General features: G+C 45.9%; 1 protein-coding gene across 3 annotated transcripts in view; it reads right to left on the minus strand.

Moving 5' to 3' along the window:
- LOC147702609 (proton-coupled amino acid transporter 1-like) overlaps positions 1-26,402 on the minus strand; it is a 494,150-nt gene that overhangs the window by 103,590 nt on the left and 364,158 nt on the right. For all 3 annotated transcript variants that reach the window (XM_086931275.1, XM_086931277.1, XM_086931276.1), the window contains exon 10: positions 12,052-12,221. In XM_086931275.1, coding sequence (XP_086787401.1) covers positions 12,052-12,221 — 170 coding nt within the window. The remainder of the gene's footprint in view (positions 1-12,051; positions 12,222-26,402) is intronic.

Genomic DNA, 26,402 nt, shown 5'->3' on the forward strand with positions numbered 1-26,402 from the left:
CTTGATCACACCAGTCAGGCGTGGGGTATTACAATGATTTTCATTTTGCGTATGGAACCACTAGGTGCCTCCTCACAAAGGAAAACATTGCCCAAGATATGCAACTACATTAATGTCAGCCACCGACACTAAGCATTTCCACAACAGAGTCCGGACACTAGCCAGCTCTGGATGACCGTGGCTACTTCAAATTGAAGCCCATCAAAACCTTTTTTTTTAACAATTCACTATTAACAGTTATGAAATACTCATAAGACTGCAGTATGTAGTTGCAATTGTCCTTTTACGAATAAAACCCAAAAGTCCATGATAAAGGTATAAAGTGAACTCCGAACCTGCAGAGGGCTGCATCCTTAATAGCACTTGGTACCAAATGTCAATCCCAACTGAAGCTATTTCATCCCACATTTATTGGGGGGATGCTTCTACCGGATCGCACACTGTTGTTGCTAAAAGATGAACCCCTTATACCATGAATCAGCAGACTACTTGTCTGCAGACTCAAACATAATCATGGCACCCCTCACGCACAAATTAAACTGAAGTTTCTCTGCAAAATCTATAATGATTTATACCAGGAAACCTTGAGTACCTCACGAAGAAAAGGCAAAAGGGCCCATGCACACAGAGGAGGATTTGTTTTAGTTATGGTGCATGTACGGTTGTGTGGTACCTGCATGTTCCTCTTCGAAATTAAAACTTCCTATTCTGCCACTAGGTGCCATAACACCAGCAAGTTGAGAAGGGGTTAGCACTAGGGTTGGGCAGAACTCGCGGAGTTTCACTCCTCGGAATTATGTGGATTTACTTAAAAACTCTGCAAGATTCCGTGCAATTCTGCGAGTACCAAAATAGGGTACATACATCAAGCTGCACGGGCTGATGTTTAGCACAGGAGATTGTATCGCATTGCACAATCAACAAGAACGACACCACGCAGCATACCAGAGGGCACTGTTTCTTTCTGACGCTTGAGCAGATTTTCTATTTGAGCAGCACCATTCTCAAAGCGAGTAGTAGCGACCTGCCACGATGGCCCGCATTTAAAAATCTTGCAGGGAAGCGGTCTAGATTTCAATTTTTTTGCTTGTGCTCACCAACTTAAAATTGGAGAGCCGCGCACAAGAAAAAACTCCACCATGCAGCAGTTGGCAACGTTTTTCCAGCACTTCGTACTTCTGGAACGCTGCCGGAGAAGTGGAGTTTGCCAACCACCCCTAGTTAGCACATACAATGGGTGTTTAAAACAGTCTTCGATAAGAGCTCCTGTACTCTTATCTCAAGTGAAAAGAAGCATTAGGCAGGATATTTTCATATGCAGACCCTGCGTTTTTGTTGGAAAAGTTCACAAAAAGGTTTGTTATTCCTTGTGTGGGTCCCAGAGAGACTGGCTAGAAGAATCTACATTTTGCCTGGGTGATGCCAGGACTAAAGGTATCAGACATGCCAAAGAACAAACTCAGGGCTGGACTTCAGAACCTATTTTTTTTACAGGGTGTATTCTTAATGATTTGTCACTTGTGATTCTCTGAGGCAAAGACTGCAAAATACCTTCCTGGCAAAGAGGTTTGTTCGATCCCTTATACACCTCTGTACAGCGAGGTAGTGTTGAGAAGGGTGGGGCAAACTACGCTCTTCCATGGACATCAAAAATTACATGTTTAAAATCATGGCTTTTGGTGTGTCTAAACAAAACAATTAACAGCGGTCATTGGTACACAATGTATTGCAACTCAGTTACTCATTCTTGGATGGATAAAAGGCTGACGGGCTTTGGGGGGTGGGGAACGAACGTGTGACTTACATGATCGAGTAGAGGGGTGCAACGTTGGGTGGAAGAAATTCAGGTAGATCTAAGGAATCCCAGTGGTGAAACACTGATCACAGAGGCTAGGGTGTGTTAAACAGGGAGACACCAATGATGGTATGGTTTGCTTGGATCATCAAAGTGACAACACGCCAGTCCTCATGGCCCAACTGAGCTTCTGATATACAACTATGGGGTGTTTTGAAAGTATACAGGTTAGGATAAATTATGATGAAGGTCTGACGTATGGATCAGAAAACTCTTCAACATGTATTTTTAGACCTGGGTTGGACAGTGCAGCTGTCTAAACAGATTTATTGTTTCCGCTATACAATCAGTGAGCTTTGGGGTCACCCCTTTCAACCGTCAACCTTTTGACCTCTTTCAGTGTTAAGACTTCGTCAATCACATTATGGCTCTGTCAACGGTATATTTCTTTTTCACCTAACGTTATTTGTTATTTTATTGCATCTTTCCACCCCTAAAGAAATGCATGTATTACAATGCATGAGAGAATAATGTACATATCCCTCCCCCTGTCAGCACTTTAATGCTAGCATGAAGCTAGCATGTGCACCTATAAATATATGCATGCAAGCAAGTTTGTCTACATGATATAACACAATAAACCAAGACCTAATGCTTGTTTCTGAGCAGGGGAAGAATCAGAAGCAAGGGAAAGGTGGGGGAGTGGGAGTGTAAGGGTGCTCTCCATTATCTGAAAGATGTTCAATGGTGTATGAGATGCAGTCACAAGGAACCTACGGCCACATGCATCAAAGTAAGGTTTTGCGATTCCTTATTTGCGATTTTTAGGGAATCGCAAATAAGGAATCGCTAAATGGGATGCATGATTTAAATCGCATAATATTTGCGATTCTGTAAAAATCACAATTTTAACTGAATCGCAAATATTATGCAAATTCTAATTTGCGATTTCTCAATTCCCATTGATTCCTAGGAATCAATGGGAAGGCATTGACATTTTGCGAATTTCAATTAGCGATTCGCAAAATGTTAATGCATTCCATGGGTGCAGGGGGGGGGTCCAAAGGACCCCCCCCCCCTGCACCCCTGAAATGTATTTTGAAGTGCATGTTTCACACACACATGTCCTGAGGACATGTGCGTCTGTAACACAACAGTGTTTTAAAATGCAATATTGAGCATTTTAATACATTTTCGCAAATTACCACGAGGTTCACCCTCGTGGTAATTTGCACACCCTAATTGTGAATTCGCAATTTGAAACACAATCATGCATTGCTTTTAAGGAATCGCAAATTTGCGATTCCTTAAAAGCAATCGCATTTTTGGAAATCGCTAAAAATAGCGAATTTCACAAAAATGCATAATGCATCCCAAAAACTTATTTAGGAATCGCAAACGGACAAATTTACCGATTCGCACCGCTTGCACTTCCTAAATAGGTTTATGCATGTGGCCGCTAGTGTACAACATTAAACCCGATGATTGGCTGGTGGTTATAGTTTAAAGGTCAAGAAAAATAGTTCAGAAGTCAAGAATCACTCCTGCGTTAGGTGTAGCAATAAAGGACAGTATTGCCATAAAACAGTCTTGATGGGTTGTGGGCATGATCGCTGTGTCAGTGGGGCCTGGCGGGCTACATGGGTCTAACTTTCCTGTTCAGTTGTTGAGAAGCCCAGGAATAATGAGGTGTACACTCATAGGTGACGTGCCCTTCAAATGCAAAGGGCGAGGCTAGACGAGCCCGCCTCTAGGACCCGGCCCCCCGGCCCACGCCGCGCCCTCATTGGGGGGAGCTCCTGGACGGTAGCCCTATGGGCGACCGGCCAGGGGAAGTACTTCCGGGTCTTGCGGGGTGACGCACGTCCGGTGGGGGCGTGGGGCAGAGGCCATGACCTATTTAGGTCAAGATGACGCTGCCCTCGGCCTCTTTCCCCGCCTGCACCGGACCTGCTCGCACCCCCGCGATCCATTACTGCCAGTCGCCTGGCGATTAATTCTTTTATTCTCCCAGCCCCGCTAGCTTCCCTCCCCCGTAGTCATCTCCCTTATCGGCGTGTTTTCGGGAGGATCCGGTGGAAGATCGGGCTGCTGCAGATCCGAGAGGCAGACGGGTGCTGGTGAAACGCGGTGGACAGAGCATCGACCAACTCTTCAGGTAGGGTGTCGGGGCTCGCTGTGCTGGGGGCGGGCGCGGGAGTACCGAGACTAGGTTTTCCAGCCTCCTTGTTTGTTTGCCCGTCCTTTGTTTGTTGACCAGGGGGTGTCTCGGGGGCCCGCGTGCGCTCCCAGTGACCTCGAGGGTAGGTGGGGACTCCGGCACCCTCACCTGGCGACACGGTCTAGCACAGGCAGGGCAGGGTAGCAGCAGCGCTCGAGGCTAAGGTCGAGGGAGTGTTATCTGCGCAGCGGTAGAAATGCCACCCAGGACCCAGGGGCATAAACGCAAAGATAAGGATCCGGAAATCGCGCAGCTGCTTTCCCTTTTACTTGCCAAATTTACCAGGGAAGATGAGAGCAGCGAGGGGGAGGCCGAGGTGCCCCCCTCGGAACCCGAAGAGGAGGCTCCAGTCAGCAGAGAACGCCCCCGCAGGCAGGGGGTTCCCCCCAAGGCGGCCTTCCCGCCGTTAGTAAAGAAACCGAGAGGGCAAAATCAGAAGGGTCACAGCAGCAGACAGAGGAAGCACGTGGGGGACAAGGGTGCTAAAGCAAGTCGGCCAGTGGGCGTGCCCTTAGAGCCGGTGATTACAATAGTGCCCCCTCCCTTGCCTCAGGTACCTGTGCCTTTTGAGCCGGTGGTTACAATAGTGCCCCCTCCCTTGCCTCAGGTTCCCGTGGTCCCTCATTGCAGCGCTCCTACTGCCCCAGTTGTGCCACCTGCTGCAGGCGCGACAGGGGGATCTTAGAGGAAATTCGAGGTGCCATTGCAGCGCTTGGATCAGCCCCGGTGGTGCCGGGTAATACATTGACAACCGTCCCTCTCCCTGCGAGCGTCCCCCCACCTGTGCCACCTACAGAGCCTGAAGCAGGGGGCGCCCTGAATGAGATATTGAGCGCGTTAAGGGCCCTGACCCAGGGGCAGCCACCTCAGGGAGGCGGGGGGGGGCGGGTAATTTGCCGAGTTTAGCTGTTGCACCCCCCCTGCCAGCAGTAGCGCCCGTGGCGGCGGCAGTTGCACCTTGGGTCCCAGGGACTGCCGAGGAGGGCCCTCTCACTGAGATTAGGGAACAGTTAGCTCTGTTGGTTAAGGCGCAGGCATTGAGGGTCCCGGCGGCGCAAGCGGTGGTCTCGGCCTATTCAAATGCTACTAGCCCTTCAGGAGGTAAGCCTGAGAGCGTGAATAATGAGCCCGTAGGGGGTGCCAAGACTGGAGGGGGCCAGGGTTATATCTTATCTAAACCAGGCCGCCTGGCCACGCACGTATCTCCAGAACTGAAGGAGAAGATTTGGAGGGGGGAATATGTAGATATATTCTCGTTGATCAGACCTAAGAGAGTGGATGTGGAGGGCAAGGAAAGGGAAGGCAAGGACGGGTATTATAAGGACAAAAGGCCTAGGGTGGAGGAATCTATTACAAACTGGCTTTTTGGATTCCAGGTGTTCATGACTGTGGTTATTGAGAAGAAGCCAGAGTTGGCAGGCTCTTTGATCTTTTACATGCATAAGATTTTGAAGGCGCACACGACGCATGGCGGCACGGCATGGTTGGATTATGATAGGGATTTCAGGTGGGAGAAGGTACAGGACCCCGAAATGGGCTGGGATCAGGTGGAGGTCAATGTATGGCTTGAGAGTGTGAATGGCAAGTCAGGCGGGTCACATGTTAGCAGGCAGCCCTTTCGGACCTCCCAGGGAGGGCCTGGAGAAAAGAGGGGGGCTTGTTGGGCATTTAATAAAAAAGTGTGCACATGGTCTGCTGAGAAGTGCAGATATAGACATGCGTGTTCCTTCTGCGGACATCCATCCCATCCTGAATTCAAATGCATCAAAAAGTCCAAAGAAAGGGGAGGAGGGGGCAAAGAGACTAAACCTGCCCAGCCATAAGCTGCCCACCCCTGTGGATATTGGGAAACTGATTTTTTTGGCTGAATCAGTACCCTGACCGACCTGCAGCCAAAATGTTGTACCTTGGTTTCTCTGAAGGGTTTCGCATTCCAGCCCAGGGTGTCCCGCCTGTAGGATACTGCAATAATTTATTGTCTGCTAGAGCACAGCCAGCGGTAGTGGAGGCTAAGGTAGAGAAGGAGCACGGGCTGGGGCGCGTGGCGGGCCCTTTCCCGGCCCCACCGCTCCCTGGTTTCGTGTGCTCTCCTCTGGGGGTAGTGCCTAAGAAGGAGCCGGGCCAATTTAGGATGATCCACAATTTGTCTGCCCCGAGAGGGGAATCTGTGAATGATGCTATCGACCCGGCTCTGTGTTCGGTGACCTACTCCTCCTTTGATGAAGCGTTGAGAAAGGTAAGGGCCTTAGGCCCCCATGCTATCTTGGCCAAGACAGATATTGAGTCAGCATTTCGCCTGTTGCCCGTGCATCCCGAAGACTATCACCTGTTGGGATTTCAGTTGCACCATCAGTTTTACTTTGACAGGTGTATGCCTATGGGGTGCGCAGTTTCTTGCAGGTATTTTGAGTCCTTCAGTTGTATGCTCCAATGGTAGTTCACGTTCAGGACAGGGCACAAGGATGTAGTGCACTATTTGGACGACTTCATGGTGATGGGTCCAGCGGCTTCAACAACTTGCCAGTGGGGGCGTTAGAGCAGCTGGTGGCCATGTTCAAGGAATTCAATATCCCTTTGGCCCCAGGCAAGACTGTGGTCCCGGCGACATGTATGTCCTTCCTTGGGATTGAGATTGACACAGTAGTGGGTGAGTGTAGGTTGCCCTCAGACAAAGTGTAGGCTTTTTCCCAGGCGATTGAGGCAGCGTTGGCTGGTCCCAAGGTTACCCTGCACCAGTTACAGGTTTTAGTGGGCCAGTTGAATTTTGAATTTTGCTCTGAGGATAATACCAATGGGCCGCCCCTTTTCAAGATCAATAGCCAGAGCCATGGTAGGCCTAACACAGAAACACCACCGGGTACGCCTTCGGGCAGAGGTGAGGCTGAGAGTATGGCGAGACTTCCTGACGAATTTCAATGGCGCTGTAGTTTGGCCTTCCCCCCCGGTGTCCAGCTCAGAATTAGGGTTGTACACAGACGCCGCAGGCAGCATTGGTTTTGGGGCCATCCTGGGATCTCAGTGGTGTGGGGCTGAATGGCCGGACGCGTGGCACAAGTGTGGACTGACAAAAAACATAGCCTTTTTGGAATTGTTTCCAATCCTGGTAGCGGTGTCCATATGGATAGAACACTTCAGGAATAGGTCAGTTATATTTTGGTCAGACAATATGTCTGTAGTTGAGGCCATTAACTGCCAGGGGACTACCTGTAGGCATGTGTTGAGATTACTGAAGCGCCTGGTGTTGGCATGTTTGAAGTTGAACCTGATGTGTAAGGCAGCTCACATTCCTGGGGTTGACAATCATGCTGCTGATGCTTTGTCTCGTTCTAAGCTGCAGGACTTCCGGAGGTATCATCCAGAGGCAGAGGACCGGATGACGGTGTTCCCACCATCACTGTGGAAGATTGCAGCCCCGCATTAGCGGGGCTGGTAGGTGCCTCATTGAGTGACCGGACTCGGAAAGCATATCAGCAGGGTTTTTTGTATTACAGGACATTGGTGCAAGAGGCTGGTTTCTCATGTTGGCATACCGATCAGGCGATGTTTAATTTTTTGCAGCAACTCAGCGACCAGGGCAGGTACCTCTCTTATGCTAGGGCTCATGTGTCAGCAGTGGGATTTTTCGCCAGATTAGCGGGACTGTATGACCCTGGGACATCTTTTGTAGTCAAGCGGGCCTTGTCAGGCTGGGCCAGAAGGGAGGGCCCTAAGCGTGATATGAGACGGCCATTAGATGTTAGGACCTTGAGGGACATACTGGGTGTTCTACCTAGACTGTGCTCCTCTACTTTCGAGGGCACACTGTTTTCTGCAATTTTTTCCTTGGCCTTTTATGGGGCATTGCGCTTAGGGGAAATTGTGGGGACATCTCGCAGTGATCACTCAGGGGGACTTCAGTTGGGAGACACAAGGGTTGGCTCTGGGGTCCTAGAGGTGATTCTTAGAAAATCAAAGACAGACCAGATGGGGAAAGGGGCAGTGATCCAGCTGTGCCCGGCGCCGTAGACTCTTATTTGCCCGGTTGCATGCATGCAGTTGTACATAGCCATCCGTCCAGGGGGAAAGAGTCAGGCTCTGTTCATTCACGAGGGGGGTGATTGTGTCTCACAGTACCAATTCAAGGCGGTGCTGCGGATGGCCTTAGGAAGTCTGAGACTCGGGGACTCAGGTTACTCATCTCATTCCTTTAGGATAGGGGCCGCTACTTTGGCGGCAGAGGCAGGACTGTCATCCAATGCTGTAAAAAGGGTGGTTTGGAAGGTGAGTAACCCAATATACCCTTGCGGGCTCGGGCAGAGTTTAGTATAATATGAAGTGGCCAGCAAGGGATTTCATTTATATGTGTTTTCAGCACCAATTTAGGACTTGTTGAAAAGCAATCAGAGTACCTAGATTTGAGTTCAATCAGCGGCTGTTCGAATAAATTAAAAGGTTTCTAACAATGAGAAACAAAGGATGTTACCACACTAACATCATAAGTACAGTAAATGAATAATAAAACATGAAACCAGGATAGTTTGTTTGTCTGAGGAGTTATTATTTTTGGATTCAAGACAAAGAATAATTCTGTACACAAAATCAACAATAACATAAAGCAGGGTACATACAAAGATATATAATGGATATTTAAGGTATTGGTTACTCTTCCTATAATATATCCAAGAAAAACTGTCCAGACTGCTAAAAAGGTGACAACTTGATTTCTACTATCAATCAGGAGAGAATCAACAGTCGGTATAAATCATACTGTGCAGAATTGGACTAAGTGGGTCGACGTTTCAGTCTTATCTTGATCATTTACAAGACCATCATCAGGACGGAATATTGATATATACAAGGTTGACCCTTTTTTTGTTCAGAATCAAGACACTTATAGGCTTAAGTGACGGCCTCGGACTGTTCGTTTCTGGCGTCCCGCGATCGTAACAAATAACTGTGAACACTTGGCAAAAGTACTGCGATTTGAACAAACAACCAGAATCTGTCTTTCGCAACACTGCTGTATGCACAAGTGCGTGATACTCAAAACTGAGTCTGCACATTGCCTGCTTCTTAAAGAAATTAGCTGAGGCCGTCACTTAAGCCTATAAGTGTCTTGATTCTGAACAAAAAAAAAAGGGTCAACCTTGTATATATCAATATTCCGTCCTGATGATGGTCTTGTAAATGATCAAGATAAGACCGAAACGTCGACCCACTTAGTCCAATTCTGCACAGTATGATTTATACCGACTGTTGATTCTCTCCTGATTGATAGTAGAAATCAAGTTGTCACCTTTTTAGCAGTCTGGACAGTTTTTCTTGGATATATTATAGGAAGAGTAACCAATACCTTAAATATCCATTATATATCTTTGTATGTACCCTGCTTTATGTTATTGTTGATTTTGTGTACAGAATTATTCTTTGTCTTGAATCCAAAAATAATAACTCCTCAGACAAACAAACTATCCTGGTTTCATGTTTTATTATTCATTTACTGTACTTATGATGTTAGTGTGGTAACATCCTTTGTTTCTCACTGTTAGAAACCCTGTAATTTATTCGAACAGCCGCTGATTGAACTCAAATCTAGGTACTCTGATTGCTTTTCAACAAGTCCTAAATTGGTGCTGAAAACACATATAAATGAAATCCCTTGCTGGCCACTTCATATTATAGTAAAAAGGGTGGGCCGCTGGCCATCCAACTGCTATAGGCGTTATGTAAGGCCTGAATTACTTTGACTTCCTCCCGTACCATGCCCATGCTTGACCTTTCTATTTCTTCTCCAATTATTAGTATGCCGAGAAAGGTGGTGTGGGTGATGGGACACTCGTTCGTGCGGCGGGCAGCAGTGCGATTGCAACAGCGGCGAGTGCGGAAACCACCTAGTCTGGATCGGATCGAATTCTTGTGGCACGGTGTGGGAGGAATGCGCATCCGGCACCTGCGGCGGCTCGTGGACGACATCAGAGAACATGAGCGACAGAAGTCCCGTGATTTACTCATTATCCACTTGGGCGGCAATGATATGGTGGACAGAGGACGCCTAGCGGTCAAAGAAGCACTGCTCACTGAATTTGCATGGCTGGGGAGGACCTTCCCGCAGGCCAGAATAGTGTGGTCCTGCATGATCCCACGGCAATGGTGGGGCAACGGTATCCGGGCAAGGGCCCTCAATGTGTCAGTACGACGTCTCAATGGGGAGCTGGCAAAGTTGTGCTCAGTGAAGGGCCGCTTGCTACATCTCCCACACAAGATGATCTCAGGACCAACCATGTTTCATCAGGATGGAGTTCACTTATCTGACACTGGCATGGACACATGGATCAAGGGAATATGGTCTTTTGTGCAGAACTTGGCCGATTGGGGGAAGGGCGACGGACCTTTGGGCCCTAGTCTCCCTTGTGGCGCAAAAGAGACATTCGAACACTAATAGATTGACAGAATGGACGGGAGTCCGCCTTGCACACTCCCTATGCCAGCACTGAGGGGAGAGAAGGTAAGCTCTCCGCAGGGGGATGGAGACCACTGGCTGGGGAGGCTAGGGCGACAGGTACGAGCCTCCTAGGCAGCCTGGTGGACGAGAGGTGGGGCCCTGGAAATGCCGGACAAGGACCCGAGGGCTGGGGCCCATCGCTCAGAGGCACAGGTGCGCCGCACCTTGTGTGGGCATCTTTCCTGGGGGGAGGTGAACCAGAGGGCCCCTTGGTGCTGGGGGAAGGAAGATGAAGTTATGAGCAAAGAGAATTTGAATGATGCATTATGCAAGCTGATGAAGATGTTTTGAATAAATTAAAGTGATAAATGTTGCTCATAATTTTAATGTTTGAATAATCATATGTCATGTTTATGAGATGCTATTAAACATGGCCTTTTTTACACCCACCACTTCTCTCAAGGTGAATATTCTTTGGTGGGTGAGCGGGCGTGGGGCATGCTGGGGGATCCAGGTCCTATGCATTTTCTTCCTCGTTTTCAACAAAAGCCAGAAGCAGCCTTTTTTTTTAACCACATTAAATCTGTACTCTGTTGAAGTCTCTGTGCCCAGTTGTTGTATATCTCTATATTAGATGGCAGCCTGCAATCTATGTATACAAGTCGGTCTGTAATTTCGTTGTAATCAACATCTTTATTTTTTGGAAGATTTAGGTAATTATAGTTAAGATATAATGTCTCTGTATGTTTCTGTACATTCTGAACAACAGCGTTTTAGGCACTATGATGTATTAAACTGATGCGAATATCTTTTTGCAAAAAATATCTAACTGCACTAGCTATTCTATTTTTATTCTTAATATTTGTAGACACCCTATCTCTTTCGTATGAAAGAGCAACACACCAAGGATTTAAGTAGTTTGAGGGCAAGGTAATTGTGTGGCCATCTATTATAAGGAATAAAGTACCCCCGCCATTCATTATAAAGATAATGCAAGGCACTTTGGAGTTCCATGGCTCTGTAGATGAATGAGGCCAAAAGCTGTGTTCTTTTTTAAGTGACCATTTAGAAGAATGAGGTCAAAAGCCTCAACATGGTCATGGAAATCTGTGACATGCAATGTGATTATAATGTAAGGCACGGGATACATTATGTTATTGGAACTACCTCTAACACAGGCCATTCAAGATACACCCCTCATTACACTACCTCTGACATAACAGAAACCACAAAACACAAGATCAAAAGAGTTAATTGTAACAGCTAGCAAAATACAATTATATATTGCATCTCTCTCTCACAACCACCTCCTCCATCACTATTCATCACACGCCTCAAGACAAGAATAGAGCACTTCTGTGGTCACTCAATCACAAAAATACATCCCACACAAGATATCAAGAAACACAATACTGCCAACCACGTCCTGCCGATAGGGAAGAATATTAACCATCCAAAAATGCACATTAGTGCTCCTCAATGGGGTATGATGAGCCACGTAAATTCTACAATACAATGGTGGTGCATGAGATTTGATAAAGGTTTTTGGGCAGCACGCAGCAGAGAAGACGTAGCTGCCCTGTCAGTACAATGGATTCCCATTGAAGTACTCACATGTCATACATACGAGCAGTGCTCGTACGATGTAGTCAACTGCTTTTCTCCAGCGTTCTGATGCACATGTCACTGCCTGCGGGATGATGATTTCAGCTGCGACGTAAAATTGCAGCGCGTAGGTGATGAAAATCCCAAAGGAGTAAAGGATCTTCACGGATTGGTAGAACCTGAGGAAAAAGAGGTGAAGTCATACAGAGAAAATAAAGAGCAACCTTAAGGGATACTTTGGTCAAAGCAAAAACTCATACATTCAATAAACCTTAATCTGGCTTTGTTCAAAAAACAATATGATATGGAGGAACAGATATCGAAAATAATTACAACAGAGTACATTTAATTACTCCTATGCATAGGATCTTAATCCCATCAGATTCAATCGTATTTTCTAATAAATCACATTCATAATTCATATGTTGCATTCCACATTAGCTACACCTCAACGCAATCATTTTTATGTGTTAATCAACAAATATATATCACTTTATTATTCAATGGATTCCTCCTTTTCCAGTAGTCTACGCATTTCGACCCTTCTATTTGGGCCTCATCAGGACGGGGTACGAGGAAGAACATAGAAATGTCGTCTAGATGTCACAATTATTGTGGTACCTGCCACTCCTGGTGCTAAAAAGCGTTGCCAAACTGGATTATCGGTCCAGTCTCATTTCTGTCACATTCCAATAAGTATGGACAATACTCCGGGCTACTTTTTCATACTCCACTTCTAAGCGGAAAACTGTGTGCCAAACTATACTCCTATTGTATCCGTCTCTCCGCGTGTGTCAGGAGCCTTGCAACGCAGAGTCAACAGAGGTGTAGCTAATACCTCACTTGTGCATTAGGGTTACCTCACAGTGGATCGCAACATACTTTTATGAACGGACACAAACATTTGGGGTCTAGGAAATTATTAATATTTTTGATTGTAATTTTGTATGTGTTATATATGTTTGGTGTATATATTTTTTATGTCTATCTAATAGGGGAAAAAAGCAAAAAGATCATTGGTCTCAACCAGATATGAAATAAAATATGGGTTTGACCTGGAATGAATTATGAATGTGATTTATTAAAAAATACAATTGAATCCGATGGGATTAAGATCCTATGCACAGGAGTAATTAAATGTACTCTATTGTAATTATCTGTTCCTCCATATCGTATTGTTTTTTTTAAATGTTTATAGCCCAGAAAGTGGAGGATGATTTGGGCAAATGCCTTATATAATCATGTGATGTAATAACACTTAATCTGGCTTTGTGGCACCTCAGGCAATTGAAGCACAAATACCAACACACAACTCTGCTGATGCATATCAATTCAGTCTTCCTGCGGCAACACTATAATGCTATTGCAGTACTCCATAACACTCTGAAAGTCCACCAATGGTGTAGCTAGGGTGTCAAATGTCCTAACACAAGCAAGAACAATTGCCCAGCAACCCCTTGATCGATAGTAAAAACAGCTATATATTTGGGGCCATCCTGGCTCCTGTGCTGCCCATGCAGCCCACCTCAGTCGTGGCCTGCGCCCACAGCTTATCCAGTACTAGACACACACAGATCAAAAGACCTACTCCTTGCAATTTCAGCATGCCACATACATCTCTACTAACGTTCCTGAACCCTGACCTGCACGTCAGCTGTCCTGGGACCAAAACATAGCATGTTACTTCACCACTGACCTAACTTGCAGCACCTCCACCTATTCTGAACTGGACCCCACCCAGAGACCTGCAATTCCACGATGTTGAAGCCCTTTGTTATTCAAGTTCTTAGACCCTCACACAGTTCTGCCATTGCTCCTTACTTCTGTCCTCCATCACTGCACGTTCTAAAATTGTCTCTCTCTCTCTCTTTGACCACCTCTTCCCTTCCCTACTCCCCTCCCCTGCGACCGGGTTGCCCCTTGACTCTTCATCTAGCTCCACCCATCACTCCTCTCTCCGCCCCTGACCACCCTACACTCCAATAGGCTGCACCCTTGGGAGGCTCAGGTCGACCCTCTTCCCTCCCCCTCTCCTGTGCCCTCCTCTCCCCTTCTTCCCCCCTCACAGTATGCCCCCCCCCTCATCACTTCAGCCGGACCTCTAGCTAATCCGCTCTTCGGCCACTCTGCACCATCCAATCTCATCTCCTCCCCCCATCACTACCTGCCATCCCCCTTTTTAGTTCACCTCTCCTCCAACCTTCCCCCCCTTGTTAACTTTCCTTACGTCCCCCTTATTCCCTCCTCTTCTCTTCCCCTCGCTATGTACCCCGATTTCTCCACAAACCCATTGCATCTCTCTCCTTCCCCCAATACTGTGCTACCCCCTTCCCCCCTTGGTAACCCTTTCCCTCCCTCGGGCCTAGCAAAACCACTTCCTTTCTTCAACTTCCCTATCTCCCAACCCCCCTCACTCCGTCAGATGCCTGTTCCCTCACAGCCACATCACCTAGCATACAGGACCGCTGCAACCCCCTCCCCTTGCTTCATCCCGAACCTCCTTCATTTCTATGTCTCCACACATTCCTCCCCTCTCCCTCCGCCCCACTGCCTTGCTCCTCACCTACCTCCCCCTAATTATGTCCTTAATTCCTATCCTTCTTGCAACACCAACGAAGACAACTCTCCTTTCACCTCTGATGCACCAACGCCCGCTCTCAACCTCCACCTTTCCCCACCTCTGAACCCTATACCCCAACTCCCCTCCGGTCCCCCGACTTCCCCCTGCCTTCCACCGGCAATTGCACCCCTTCTGTTTCCATCTAACCACCCAAAATGCCGTGCTCTGTCCTACTCTCTCTGGAAAATAAGCTAGGCTCTCTCATCACCTCCATCTCCCAACTTGAAGCTACCATTTCACTTTTAAGCTCCAAGATTTCCACTTTTACACACACCCCAATTCCTTTGGAAAACTCTCACCTTCTCACAAGATGCACCTCGCCCCCACACCCCATAATAGCCAAGCATAACCTGGCGTCTGCAAACATCGCAAACTCACACAAGCCTACGAACGCCACCCTTCTTCCACGTTCATCTCCAAGTAGCCCTACTATCTACACTATTCCGACCATCTCCTCTGTCAGAACCACTCATCCACCTAAAACCGCCCGAGCACCCTTGTATAAGTACAACATCCCTATCACCCCTCATAGCCCAAGTGCCCCAGTCACCAAAACAGTCTCGACAGAGCTGCTCTGTCTGCTCCACAACTGCAGATCTGTAATAAAACACAAACTTGAAATCTCCGACACCATCATACTTCACAATATTGACATGCTCTTCCTCACAGAGACTTGGTTCAACGATACCTCTCACTTTATGTTTGGTCTCCTAGTACCCACAAGCTATTCGATATTTAAAAATGACAGAATTGACAAAGTTAGGGGAGGTGTTACAGTCATCTTTAGAAACTCCCTTCAACTTAAGGCTTTTCCTAACAGCTCCTTCCGCACTTTTGAATGCCTATCCCTTGAACTTCAATTGCACCACCGCTCACCCCACAGATTTCATGCCATTTACCGCCCGCCTTGTAACTGCCCCTCGTTTATGGAGGAACTCACTGACTTCACTAGCGACCAATACATGCAAAGTGACAATCAGATCTTCGTGGGTGACTTCAATCTTCACCGGGGCTCGCCTCAAGACTCCTCTGTGAATTTGCAGGCCACCTTCCTCTCTGCAAACAATCTTATCCAACACTGCACAGAAACAACACACTCTAAGGGCTCAATCCTGGACCTTGTTATTTCGAAAACAGGCATGCTTACTATCGCTATCCCTATTCATGTAGACTGGGCTGACCACCTCCTCATCCCATTTTCTCTTCACCTATCACACTCTATAACTCTCAGCCAACCTAAAAGGGCTACCTCCTGGTTCCGTGACACTAAAAATATTGACCTCGGTACCCTCTGTGAATCAGCTTTGCTATCACTTCCAAGGCTAGACCCGAACCTAGATTTTAACGAACTCACCTCCCAATTCCTCACAGTCCTTGCAGTCGAAATCAATAACGTCGCTCCTCTCCAAAGCAAAAAGAAAAGGCCCACTCCCTCAGCACCTTGGTTCAACAAATCCCTCTATGAAGAAAGGAAGTACCTAGGATTCCTGGAGAAACAATGGAGACAAGCGCCCTTCACCGATAATTTGGCCACGCTTCGTTCAGCAAGATCCAAGTACCACAAGCACATCTTCCTTCAGAACCCTCCTCGACTCAGCTAAAATACACCCAAAAAACTATTCGATCTCATCAAGAATTCAACCTGCTCTCCCCCAACCTCCAATTTGGAGGAGTCTACAAAGAAAGCAGCGAAATTCACTATGTTCTTTGACGAAAAAGTGCAATCACTTGTGGATCAGGTCATTCATCCTACCCCTCCAGAGGAGCGCAAATCCTTAGCCATTTGGCTGAACTTTGACCTCGTCTCCGAAGATGCCCTCCTCAAATGCATCCTCGAAACAAAGCCCTCCAACCATTCTCTTGACCCCATCCCTAGTGCCATTGCCATTGACTTCTATACCCATTCTCTGTCCTATTGGACCACTTTGGTTAACCTCTCCCTCTGTCAAGGCTCCCTTCCTGTTTCCTTCAAAACTGGGCAGGTCACCCCTCTGCTTAAAAAACCCACTGCTGATGCGAACGACCTCAACAACTTCCACCCCATCACTAACCTACCTTTTCTTGCGAAAATCACAGAAAGATGTCTAGCGAAACAACTCTTTCGTCATATCAAGGACAATGATCTTCTTGACAATTTCCAGTCCGGCTTCATTCAAAACTGCAGCACTGAAACAGCACTGCTGCAAGTGATTGATGACGCGCTGAGGATACTCTATTCTGGGGAGTCTTTCCTTCTTATTCTCCTTGACCTTTCTGCAGCCTTTGACACTGTCAATCCAAACACTCTCCTTAACACTCTTCAACAGAGAATGGACGTGGAGGGCACTGTGCTTAAATGGTTTGCTTCCTTCCCTCTCTGATAGATCCCAAATGATCAAAATAGCGAATAGTCTTTCATCTCCTTTAGCGGTAGGTCAAGGTGTTCCCCAAGGCTCTATACTTGCACCCACATTGTTCAATCTCTATTTAGAACCACTGGGAAATCTTTTAAGTAAATCTGGCATCCACTACCATCTCTATGCCGACGACACTCATATCTACCTCAAGGTTGCCTCCACTCATGATCTCTCCATCCTAAGCTCTACTCTCGACTCCATTCAAAACTGGATGTTTACTCATCAACTGATTCTGAATCCCTCTAAAACTGAATTCCTCTTCCTCTCCTCCTCACTTTCTCCTCCCCCGGTTCAATCATGGATGGATCAGATGAATCTACTTAACAATAAACCCATCATTGTCGACAGCGCAAAATCCCTTGGAGTCATACTTGACACAAAACTCAATCTACTCTCCCACACCAACTGCGCCTTCTTTGGAGGATTCGTTGCTTTTTCCCGGAGCATGACCTTAAAACCCTGGACCAATCGCTGGCTCTCTCCAGACTGGACTACTGCAACTCTCATCTTACTGGCCTCCCCAATTCCCACCTGTCTCCCCTTAAATCTGTTCTCCATTCAGCAGCTCGTTTCATATATGGGGCCAAAAGAAGCGACCACATCACACCCATTTTATCCACCCTCCGTTGGCTTCCCATTAAGGCAAGAACTATCTACAAGACTGCCTGTATCACCCACCGAGCCATACACTCCTCCTCTCCTCAATACCAGGCGAATAAACTGAAACTCTCTGGAGGCTCTAGACCATCACGTAATGCGGAAAATCTATAGCTTGAACCTCCCACTTTCAAGAAGGAAAGGTTGATGGCCCAATCCTTTTCAGGCAACGGGGTGAGAATCTGGAACTCACTTCCGCCTCAGCTCAGGACCCCCACCTCTTCCCAGGCCTTCAAAACTGACCTCAAAGCTCTCCTCCTTCAAAGACACTTCCAAATTTAATTGACACCCTCTCTATTATCTGAAGGAAGTCCTTTTATTATAGGAAACTCTGTTCAACATGACTATAGAAGTGTCTTCCCAAAGTGTTCTTGTGGTTTGAGAGCCGGACATTTATTGCAGTATTATACTTCTACTTGTATTGTGTACTCCTTTGTAACATGCACACGTCACTTTCCCTCTTGTAATATATCGTTTGCTACCTCTTGTACTTTCTTTGCTTTTGATACATGCACAATTGCCACCATTGCCTCATGTAACGTAACTTTTGTTCTTGTGTTTTGAGTATCTGCCATTTAGTGGAGTATTATATTCTATTTATTTATAAAGTTTTATATAGCGCAAACTTGATCCCGAAGGATATCAGAGCGCTTTACAATTTGAGGCAATTAAATAACTTCCCACCTCTTCTATTTGCACTTTGTACGCTTTTGTAACATACACACGTCACTTCTTTTCCTCTTATAACGTATCGTTTGCTACCTCTTGTATTTTGTTTGGTCTTGATACATGCACAATTGTCACTATTGCCTTATGTAACGTAACGTTTGCTTTTGTAACATGCTGACTTGCAATTTTTCCTCATGTTTCACTACTGTTCCTATTGTGAAGCACGCCGACACCTTTGGGTAAACTCTGCGCTATATAAAAACGCATAAAATAAATAAATAAATAAAAAATAAACATTTGAACTACCCAAAAACGATGTCAGCCGTTCGGTCAATCACAGCCATCCTCTCCGCCTTACTTTCAGAATTGATTCCTCACATTGTGATTGTGCACACGGACCCAGGAACTCCCTTGGCTGAGGCCCTCCCCATGGCAGCAAATCCGAGCGATCGCTGAATGCCTGGAACATCATCACTACCTTAGACACAATAGCAGGTCCGTCTCTAGATGGGATTCATAGGGGGCACAGAAGGGGCCACCGCTAAAACTGGCTGTGCTACCTACAACAGGCGTTTGTGTAGATGATGCTCATGCGTGATATATAGACAAAGTATTTTAAACTTTCAAGCAGATTGCCAATTAAACAGTTCAATGGTCTGCAGAAGTGGCAATCACCCCTGTCCTCCTCTTCACACCACTCTCTATTGCAGTGCCTTTGGTAGACATTTATCATCTTATTCTCCTCATATCTTGATGAAACACGCAACTGGCATTTTTCACACCTCATCTCTTTCCTCTTCAGCACCCTCTTTTCACTCTCTTCTGCACGTACCGCCTTGCATCTCCTTTACTTCACTAATCCCAACACAAAGCACCTACTCACCTCTACGAACTGCATTTTCTATAACTTTCCCCCTGTCAATATTTGACAGTCCTGTGCCTCCTCCACACCTAACCATTGCTCTGTGCACTCTACAAAGAGAACAAGTATTGCATGAGCACCGAATCAACACTGTGGCTTCTTTACAATCTTATATGCAAGTGTGTGTTCTTCTTTGAAAGTGAGAAATACATATTTTGCCTTACATTTTAAATGTTGTACCATTTTGCCAGCAGTGCACAGGACACATTCATTAGCTGCTACATTTCCCTGCCTAGACCTGTGTAGATCTTTACAACACACCTCCAGGACTGGCGCAACTGCGGGGGCAGGTTGCATGGCTACTGGAGGACATGAAGCACAGTGGGTTGGTTACTGTAAAGGGGCTGCTGACACCCCTTCTATTAATGAGCACAACTACCACTGGACAAAGAAAATTGGGCAGTCTGTTATGAAAGAGTGGCAAGTAGGGGCGGTGCAGCTGTTGACAAGCGCAGAGATGGGAATTTTGGAGTCGAGGTGAAAGAAGGATACATGCAACCTGTGGGCGAGTGGCGGAGGGGGCAATAAAACCGAATGTGAGAGGGGTGTGGAAGAGGACAATCACCGAACCTGTGGTAAGACTGGACACTGGGAATGCAGCCAATGGAGGCAGAGGGGAGAAGAGGGTATGAAACCTGTAGTTAGAGAGGAGGGGACGTGTTTGTGTGTATATGTCTGTATTTACTCCTCTTTATATAGGGTGGACCTATTTGTAAAGAAAGTGCCGTATGTTAACAAGAAATGCATTAAGCCTATGTTGTGAGGAAACAAGAAAGTAAACGGATCTTCTGAGTCAATGAAAGAGATATGGACTCAGAAGTCGGGGAATAAAAGGTTCGTGGTTTATGCCTATGGCAAGACAACAGCTTGGCTGATGAAATGCTGCTGTGCTCTAGGAATATTTGCAAGGCTGATTACTAATGGAGGGCAGGAAGCCAAGAGGCTGAGTAGGGCAAGTTTACTTTGGGGGGCGTAATAATGCATCCATGCAAGCCCATCTAGGGGATTTATAGGGTAGGTGGGACAAGTGGATTTCTTTACAGGGCTATAAAATTACTGCGGAACTCGGTCCTTTGGAAAAGTTTTTTTTTTTATTCCACAACCCTGAGAGACTTTTTCCTAAGCTACAAAGGTGACTGTTCGATTTCGTACTGATTTTACTATACATCTGCAACTTGGTCTATTTCGGATTTTGCTTATTATTATGTTTTGTCCTATTACTGAGAGTCTTCATGGCAATGATTTTATGTATTTAAATGAGATCTGTTGTATCTGCATTTTACTGTTTCTGTATTGTAACTTTTTGAATTTAGTAAAACCTTCATGGTTTTTCTAAATTCTGCTCTAGATCTCCCTTTTGAGTCAATCCTTGCTAATGTGACTACTTTGAATTGCTGTTTTTGAACCATGTCTCTGAAACACAATGCCTCATGATGAGAGTTTATAATTCCCGATTCACTGAACTCCTGGGCACACCATGAAGCTGGGTAGAGCGTACCCACAACTTTAAATCATGGCTCACCCATAACCTGTACTCACACAGCTCTGTAGGAATGGCTCATTTCACACATATGCACTATACATGAGTAATATTTTGTAGGAAAAACTCCATAAACACAGCATCCTGGAAAAAAGCAAATACTCTTATGGAAAGAAAGATTACTAAAAAGTGAAATGTAAACAGCAACATCATCGCTGTTCTCCGGCGGAGGTGGGAGAAGTGTCTTATTTTGCTGGCTGCGACCGTCATTGGTGGTGAGGCACAAGGGGGGGCAAGGATATGTTCAGATGAGGCATTGGCCTCACCAGGCCCTCTTCCTCCAAGTGACGCCACTACACCAATAGCAGGCTGGGCTCTGGGCTGAGCCACCGAGCACCATCTTGGCATGGCTTTAACTTACCAATTTTCACATTTTGAGCCCTGGGTGATACATGAACACCACAATTCAATAATAGGCAGAGGTAGGTCAGAGCCGGTGCACGTTAGGGAAAGGATTCACATTTCTATCGACTGAGGCAGCCGAAACTGATGAAAAATATGGAAATGGAAATATTATTTATTGATTCAACCGACCTTCAAGAACTTCACTGCAGGTGCTGCTTAATTAATCTCTGATGATGCTCTACAACACTGGGGTTGTATGATGTTAGGGGTGGGTTTTGATCAAAACTCTTTAAAAGCACTGGGGAGAAGGAGTCGGCCGGCCAAAAATCAATCCCAACAAGTTATTCGTCCCACCGGTCTCTTCGTAATGCAAATGGAGCCATCTGTGAAAAGGTCATGGCTTTAATGCAGGAGCGGAGAGAGGTGCACGGGGCCTGGAGGACCACCTCTGCGTGCTGTGGGTTGATCAATCTAGGTTGCTGAGGGTTCCCTTTCATCAGTGGAGGAAGTACATGCATTCCTCAGGACAGTAATGAGTGTAAAGGTCGATGTTCGAGGCTGGGCAGCAGATACAAAATAAAAATAAGCATTTATTTCCAAGGTGATTACATTATTTCCCAGAGTAATATAAAGGGATTGTCTATTCTAGAGTGCTGAATGTATAGTACAGTCAAAGTTGGGCCTTTTAAAGAAACCAGAAGTATCGAACTCTAAAGTGTCCAAAGTTAAGCCTCCAAACAGAAAGGGGGGGGGGTAAAGCTGAGCAGTATGGGCCCAAAAGAAACAAGACAGCCAATGTTCTGTATGCACTCAACGTTAAGTCGATGCCAACATTTCAGCAAACAGCAAAGACTTTGGCCATTGAGCTGAAGCACCCCTCACCCCTCAATACCCCATGAGAGAAGACTGGCACAAGCAGATGTCTGTGCACTGGGGCTCTCCGGGCGTATTCTTTGAAGAGGGAGGTGTGGAAGACCCCTGATGTTTTAGGCAAAACAATGGCTTCATTTTAGCTGTCTCCCACTTGCAATTGTTTCTTTTTTTTCGAAAATCTCCCACTTTCCGGTTCTAAAATGTAAGCATGTATACAATAAAGGCACCCCAACCAGAAATTCAAATAATGCAGGTAGTACTTTGTGCAGTGCAAGGACTTGTAGAGCATCTGGGCAAAAAGTGGCCGCACTCTTCCTCGAAGGCAGAAACACAGGGTGGCAATTCTGGGATGTGCTCCGCAGGTTGAACCGCCACCGCTGGATGATAAGATCTCTCTAAGGGTGCACAGGATTGGGTGATCATTTCTGTCACGGGTGACACGCAGTGCTCACCTGCAACTGTCAGGAATCCCTGTCATTCGCTAGGCCGCAGACGTGGCTTCTGTCTAAGCAAGACTGCCAATTGTGATGCTGGAGTCCAGGGTCGCATACTGTAGTCACGCAGGCAGAGCAGACTTTTCAGACTCTGGCCAGAGATGTCCCAGTCTTGTTAATACTGGGATGGTTGTGAGCACTGTGAAGGACCACGATCTGGTCTACTACAGAATCCAAGTGCTTGTCTATGGGTAAGTCTAAAGACTGGTTTAGGGGGTTAGTAGTTCTTGGAATCTGGGCACTGTGAAGTGGCTTAGAAGTCCAATGCCAGAAAAGTTTCTTTAAATTTAAAAAACTCCTGGCCAGAAGCATTAAGTTACAAACCTTCACGGAAGAACTGAACAGAGCAACATGGTTAAAATTAAACACTTTTTTTTTACCTTTGGTAACACTTTGGTGCATAATCTATCTAATCGCTGATTCCTCGCCTTGTGAATCTACCCAAGTGCCAAAGTGGATCCACACAGTCGTGCAATAGCTCCTGCGCTGATAGGTGGAACCATCGACCTCCGTCCCGCCTCCAGACAGGGTCGGATTGGGATCACAATTTGGCCCGGGCACTGACGAAAAAAGTGGCCCACTTTCAAGGGGTGTGGCCTACAGTTAAGGGGCGTGGCCTACAGTTAAGGGGCGTGGCCTACAGTTAAGGGCGTGGCCCACATTCAAGGGGCATGCCCTTTCATGAAACACTATTTGGTTACTCTTTGAGGTCTAATTCGTAGAGAAATATTTAGTAAATTAAGCCTTTTAAAGCTTACAGAGCAAGTAACATTGGTAAAGACTAGGAGCACTGCAGGTCTGATAACTGAATACTTACATGCAGTCTTAACGCCCTGCACAAGGTCGTTAGATACTCTTTCCCAACCAGCTAATCATCACATAAATCAGAAATCTAGTACAAAGTCAAGTAGAAAGGGTAAGACTGGAATCTCTGGGAACAGAACATGTAATAACAAAAGTAAGAATTCACAAATGAGGAAAAGGCAGTCTGGGGTGTAAAGAATGCTGAAAAAATGTATCTGTACATTCTAGTCATAAATTTATTTCACAGCCAGCAAGTGATGTCTATATACAAAAAACACAGTTTTATTCACATCTGTTGCTGCCTTCAAGTCTGGGCCATGAGGAGACTGAGGATTACTCAATTAACTATGAAAATGATATAAAATCTGCAAAAAGGAATTCTAACTTGAACATGCTAGAAAAGTTCATTCTTCTGTACAGAGAAAGAAGTGCCAAGCTTGCAAATTTTGCTTAGGCCTCGAACAAGGCCTAGCATAGAATGAGGCTAAACAGCTCTCTTTTGAGAAATCACATTACACAAAGTCTTAGACATGTCCTGAAATCAACACACAAACATGTTGCCACATTCTGGCCTAGGACCTAAAATAGAGTGCAGTCAGACCTACACACTACAAACAAAAACTAACCAAAACTTACTAATTAATATTTTTGGCATATAGAGAAATATGCCCCTTGTCTACATTTTGGATGAGGCCTTTAAAATAAAGTTACATTATTAACTGGCACACAAATGAATCAGTAAATTGTGCAAAGAAATGGTAAACAAAATGGTTCCTACCGGTTCCTTCTTGCTTCAGAGGAAGGGATCGGCTATCAACACATTGCATTTCTGGGTGCTGGATGTGGCAAGTCAAGTAAACCTTTGAGGAGGACCTATTGCACTGAGTCTAGTGCAGTATTTTCTGGATTCGGTGGGATGACAATTGAGGCACACTCGATGTAGCTTTGAGTACTGCTTTACTCAGCCTACTTTGGTCAGCCCTGTGGAGAGTGGGATGCCAAGGGGATTAGATGGCCCCTCTTGAGTTAGAGCTTGGCAGTGTGGTGCATCTGGTTACAAGAGTAACCAAATAGAAAAGGCAGGGTGAACACTCTGTAGTTTTGTATGGGAGTGTCAGGACTAGGGTGACCAACTGGTATGGGTGCAAATTCAGGATGGGGAGTGTAAAAATTCAGGACAAAGGGTTAAAATTCAGAACAAACCTTCTGGACAAAAGGTACGTTTTACAGACCCATCAGAGGAGGTTGCGCATTATTATGTAAGTAAGTAAATAAATAGACAACCATTTAAGCACTAGTCAAAATAAGTTTATATCAGGTTGAACCAATCGTGTACTTCACGGTTTTTCAGTATGCACGCAGCTTTGATCAACTGTTCAGGTCTTTTTGTGATATTTCATATGATAACAATCTATATATATGGTTACAGCACTGGGTTGTCCAGTCTGATATTTTGTTTACAATTCATGGTTCTGAGCAGGCATGTTTGGTGAGAGAAATGGTCGGGAAGATCTGCTTGGATAGTCATTGTGAGATGTAATGTGGCAAACATAAGATGTCGCTAATCCAGATCCAAACATATTCAACCATTTACAAACCTATCCATCATGTATTCTTCCATCCATCATTTCACTCATCCACCCCTCCATCCACCCTTTTACTCATCCACCCATTCATCCACTCTTCTACCCATCCATCCATTCACTCATCCATCCATTTACCCTTTCACCCATCCAGCCACCCTTTCACTTACTCATCCATCCACCCAGTCACTCACCCTTAGACACATTCACCCTTTCAGTCATCCACGCATCCATCCTCACTTTTTCTCTCCATCCACCCTTTCACCCAATCCATCTCTTCACTCATCCATCTAGCCATTTGCCCTCTCACCCATCCAGCCATCCTTTCACTTTCTTATCCATTCACCCAGTCACTCATCCTTCCACCTATTCACCGTTTCAGCCATCCATTCTCCGTTTCTCTCTCCATCGACCCTTTCACTTAGCCATCCATCCTTCCTTCCATCCACCCAACTCTCCATCTACTCATCCACTCATGCATCCATCCATTGACCCTATCACTCATCCATCCTTTCAATCATCCATCCATCTTTTCTCTCATCCATCCTTTCACTCCTTCACTCATCTATCCAATCTTTTGCCCATGTACCCTCCCTTTCACTCACTCATCCATCCTTACGGCCACCCTTTCACACATCTGTTCATGCATTCACACTTTCACTTATCAATTAATCAATCCATCCATCATTTCACTCATCCATCCACCCATTCTCTCTCATCATCCATCCATTCACCCTTTCATTCATCCATTCACCCTTTCACTGATCCATCCAGCCATCCCTTCACTTACTCTCTCACCCACCTTTTCACAATAATTGTGAGCTGAGCCTTTGTACGCAGAGTTGCAGACAGAAGAGACTCATCAGGAACTCACCCCTCGCTGTAGTTCCTAAAGCAAAGGGAGGCGTTCAAGATGCCCCTGCACATATTCAATCTGAAACCTTGGAAGTCACGAGTCATGCATGATGCACAGTGCCAGGCCCTGAGGTGTCTGTGACATGGTGTTGTTTCCAGGGCTTTAAGTGGGATGACAAAACTGAGGGGTCTCTCCAAAGGGGGTGTTCCATATAATTATGGGCGTAGCTTAAAACACCTAAGCTACAAATCTGTGCTTAGCATAGTGTGCAGCCCGACTGGTATTTTGCTGCTTCTGTCTTTGGTTCAGATATATAATACAGCAAGTAATGTTACACCTACAACAAGCCAGAACTATAGGTTTTGTCAATGGTTGTTAGTTGCATAAAATAGAAAAGCTGCAACCATGACTTCCTTGAATGTAATATTGAAAATGCATCAGTTCTAAAATGATGACACCGAGAAAGAACTATAACCCTTCTTTTTTAAACTTCTTGCACGGGGGGGCGCTAAGGTGAAGATTGTGCGCTTTAAAAACATCACCTGGCCCCCACAGCCAGACCCATTCTTCCTCGCCCACTGTGCCCTGAATGTGAGGGGCT

This window comes from Lissotriton vulgaris, chromosome 7 (genome assembly GCF_964263255.1).
Source record: "Lissotriton vulgaris chromosome 7, aLisVul1.2, whole genome shotgun sequence".
In the NCBI taxonomy this organism is placed as follows: domain Eukaryota; kingdom Metazoa; phylum Chordata; class Amphibia; order Caudata; family Salamandridae; genus Lissotriton; species Lissotriton vulgaris.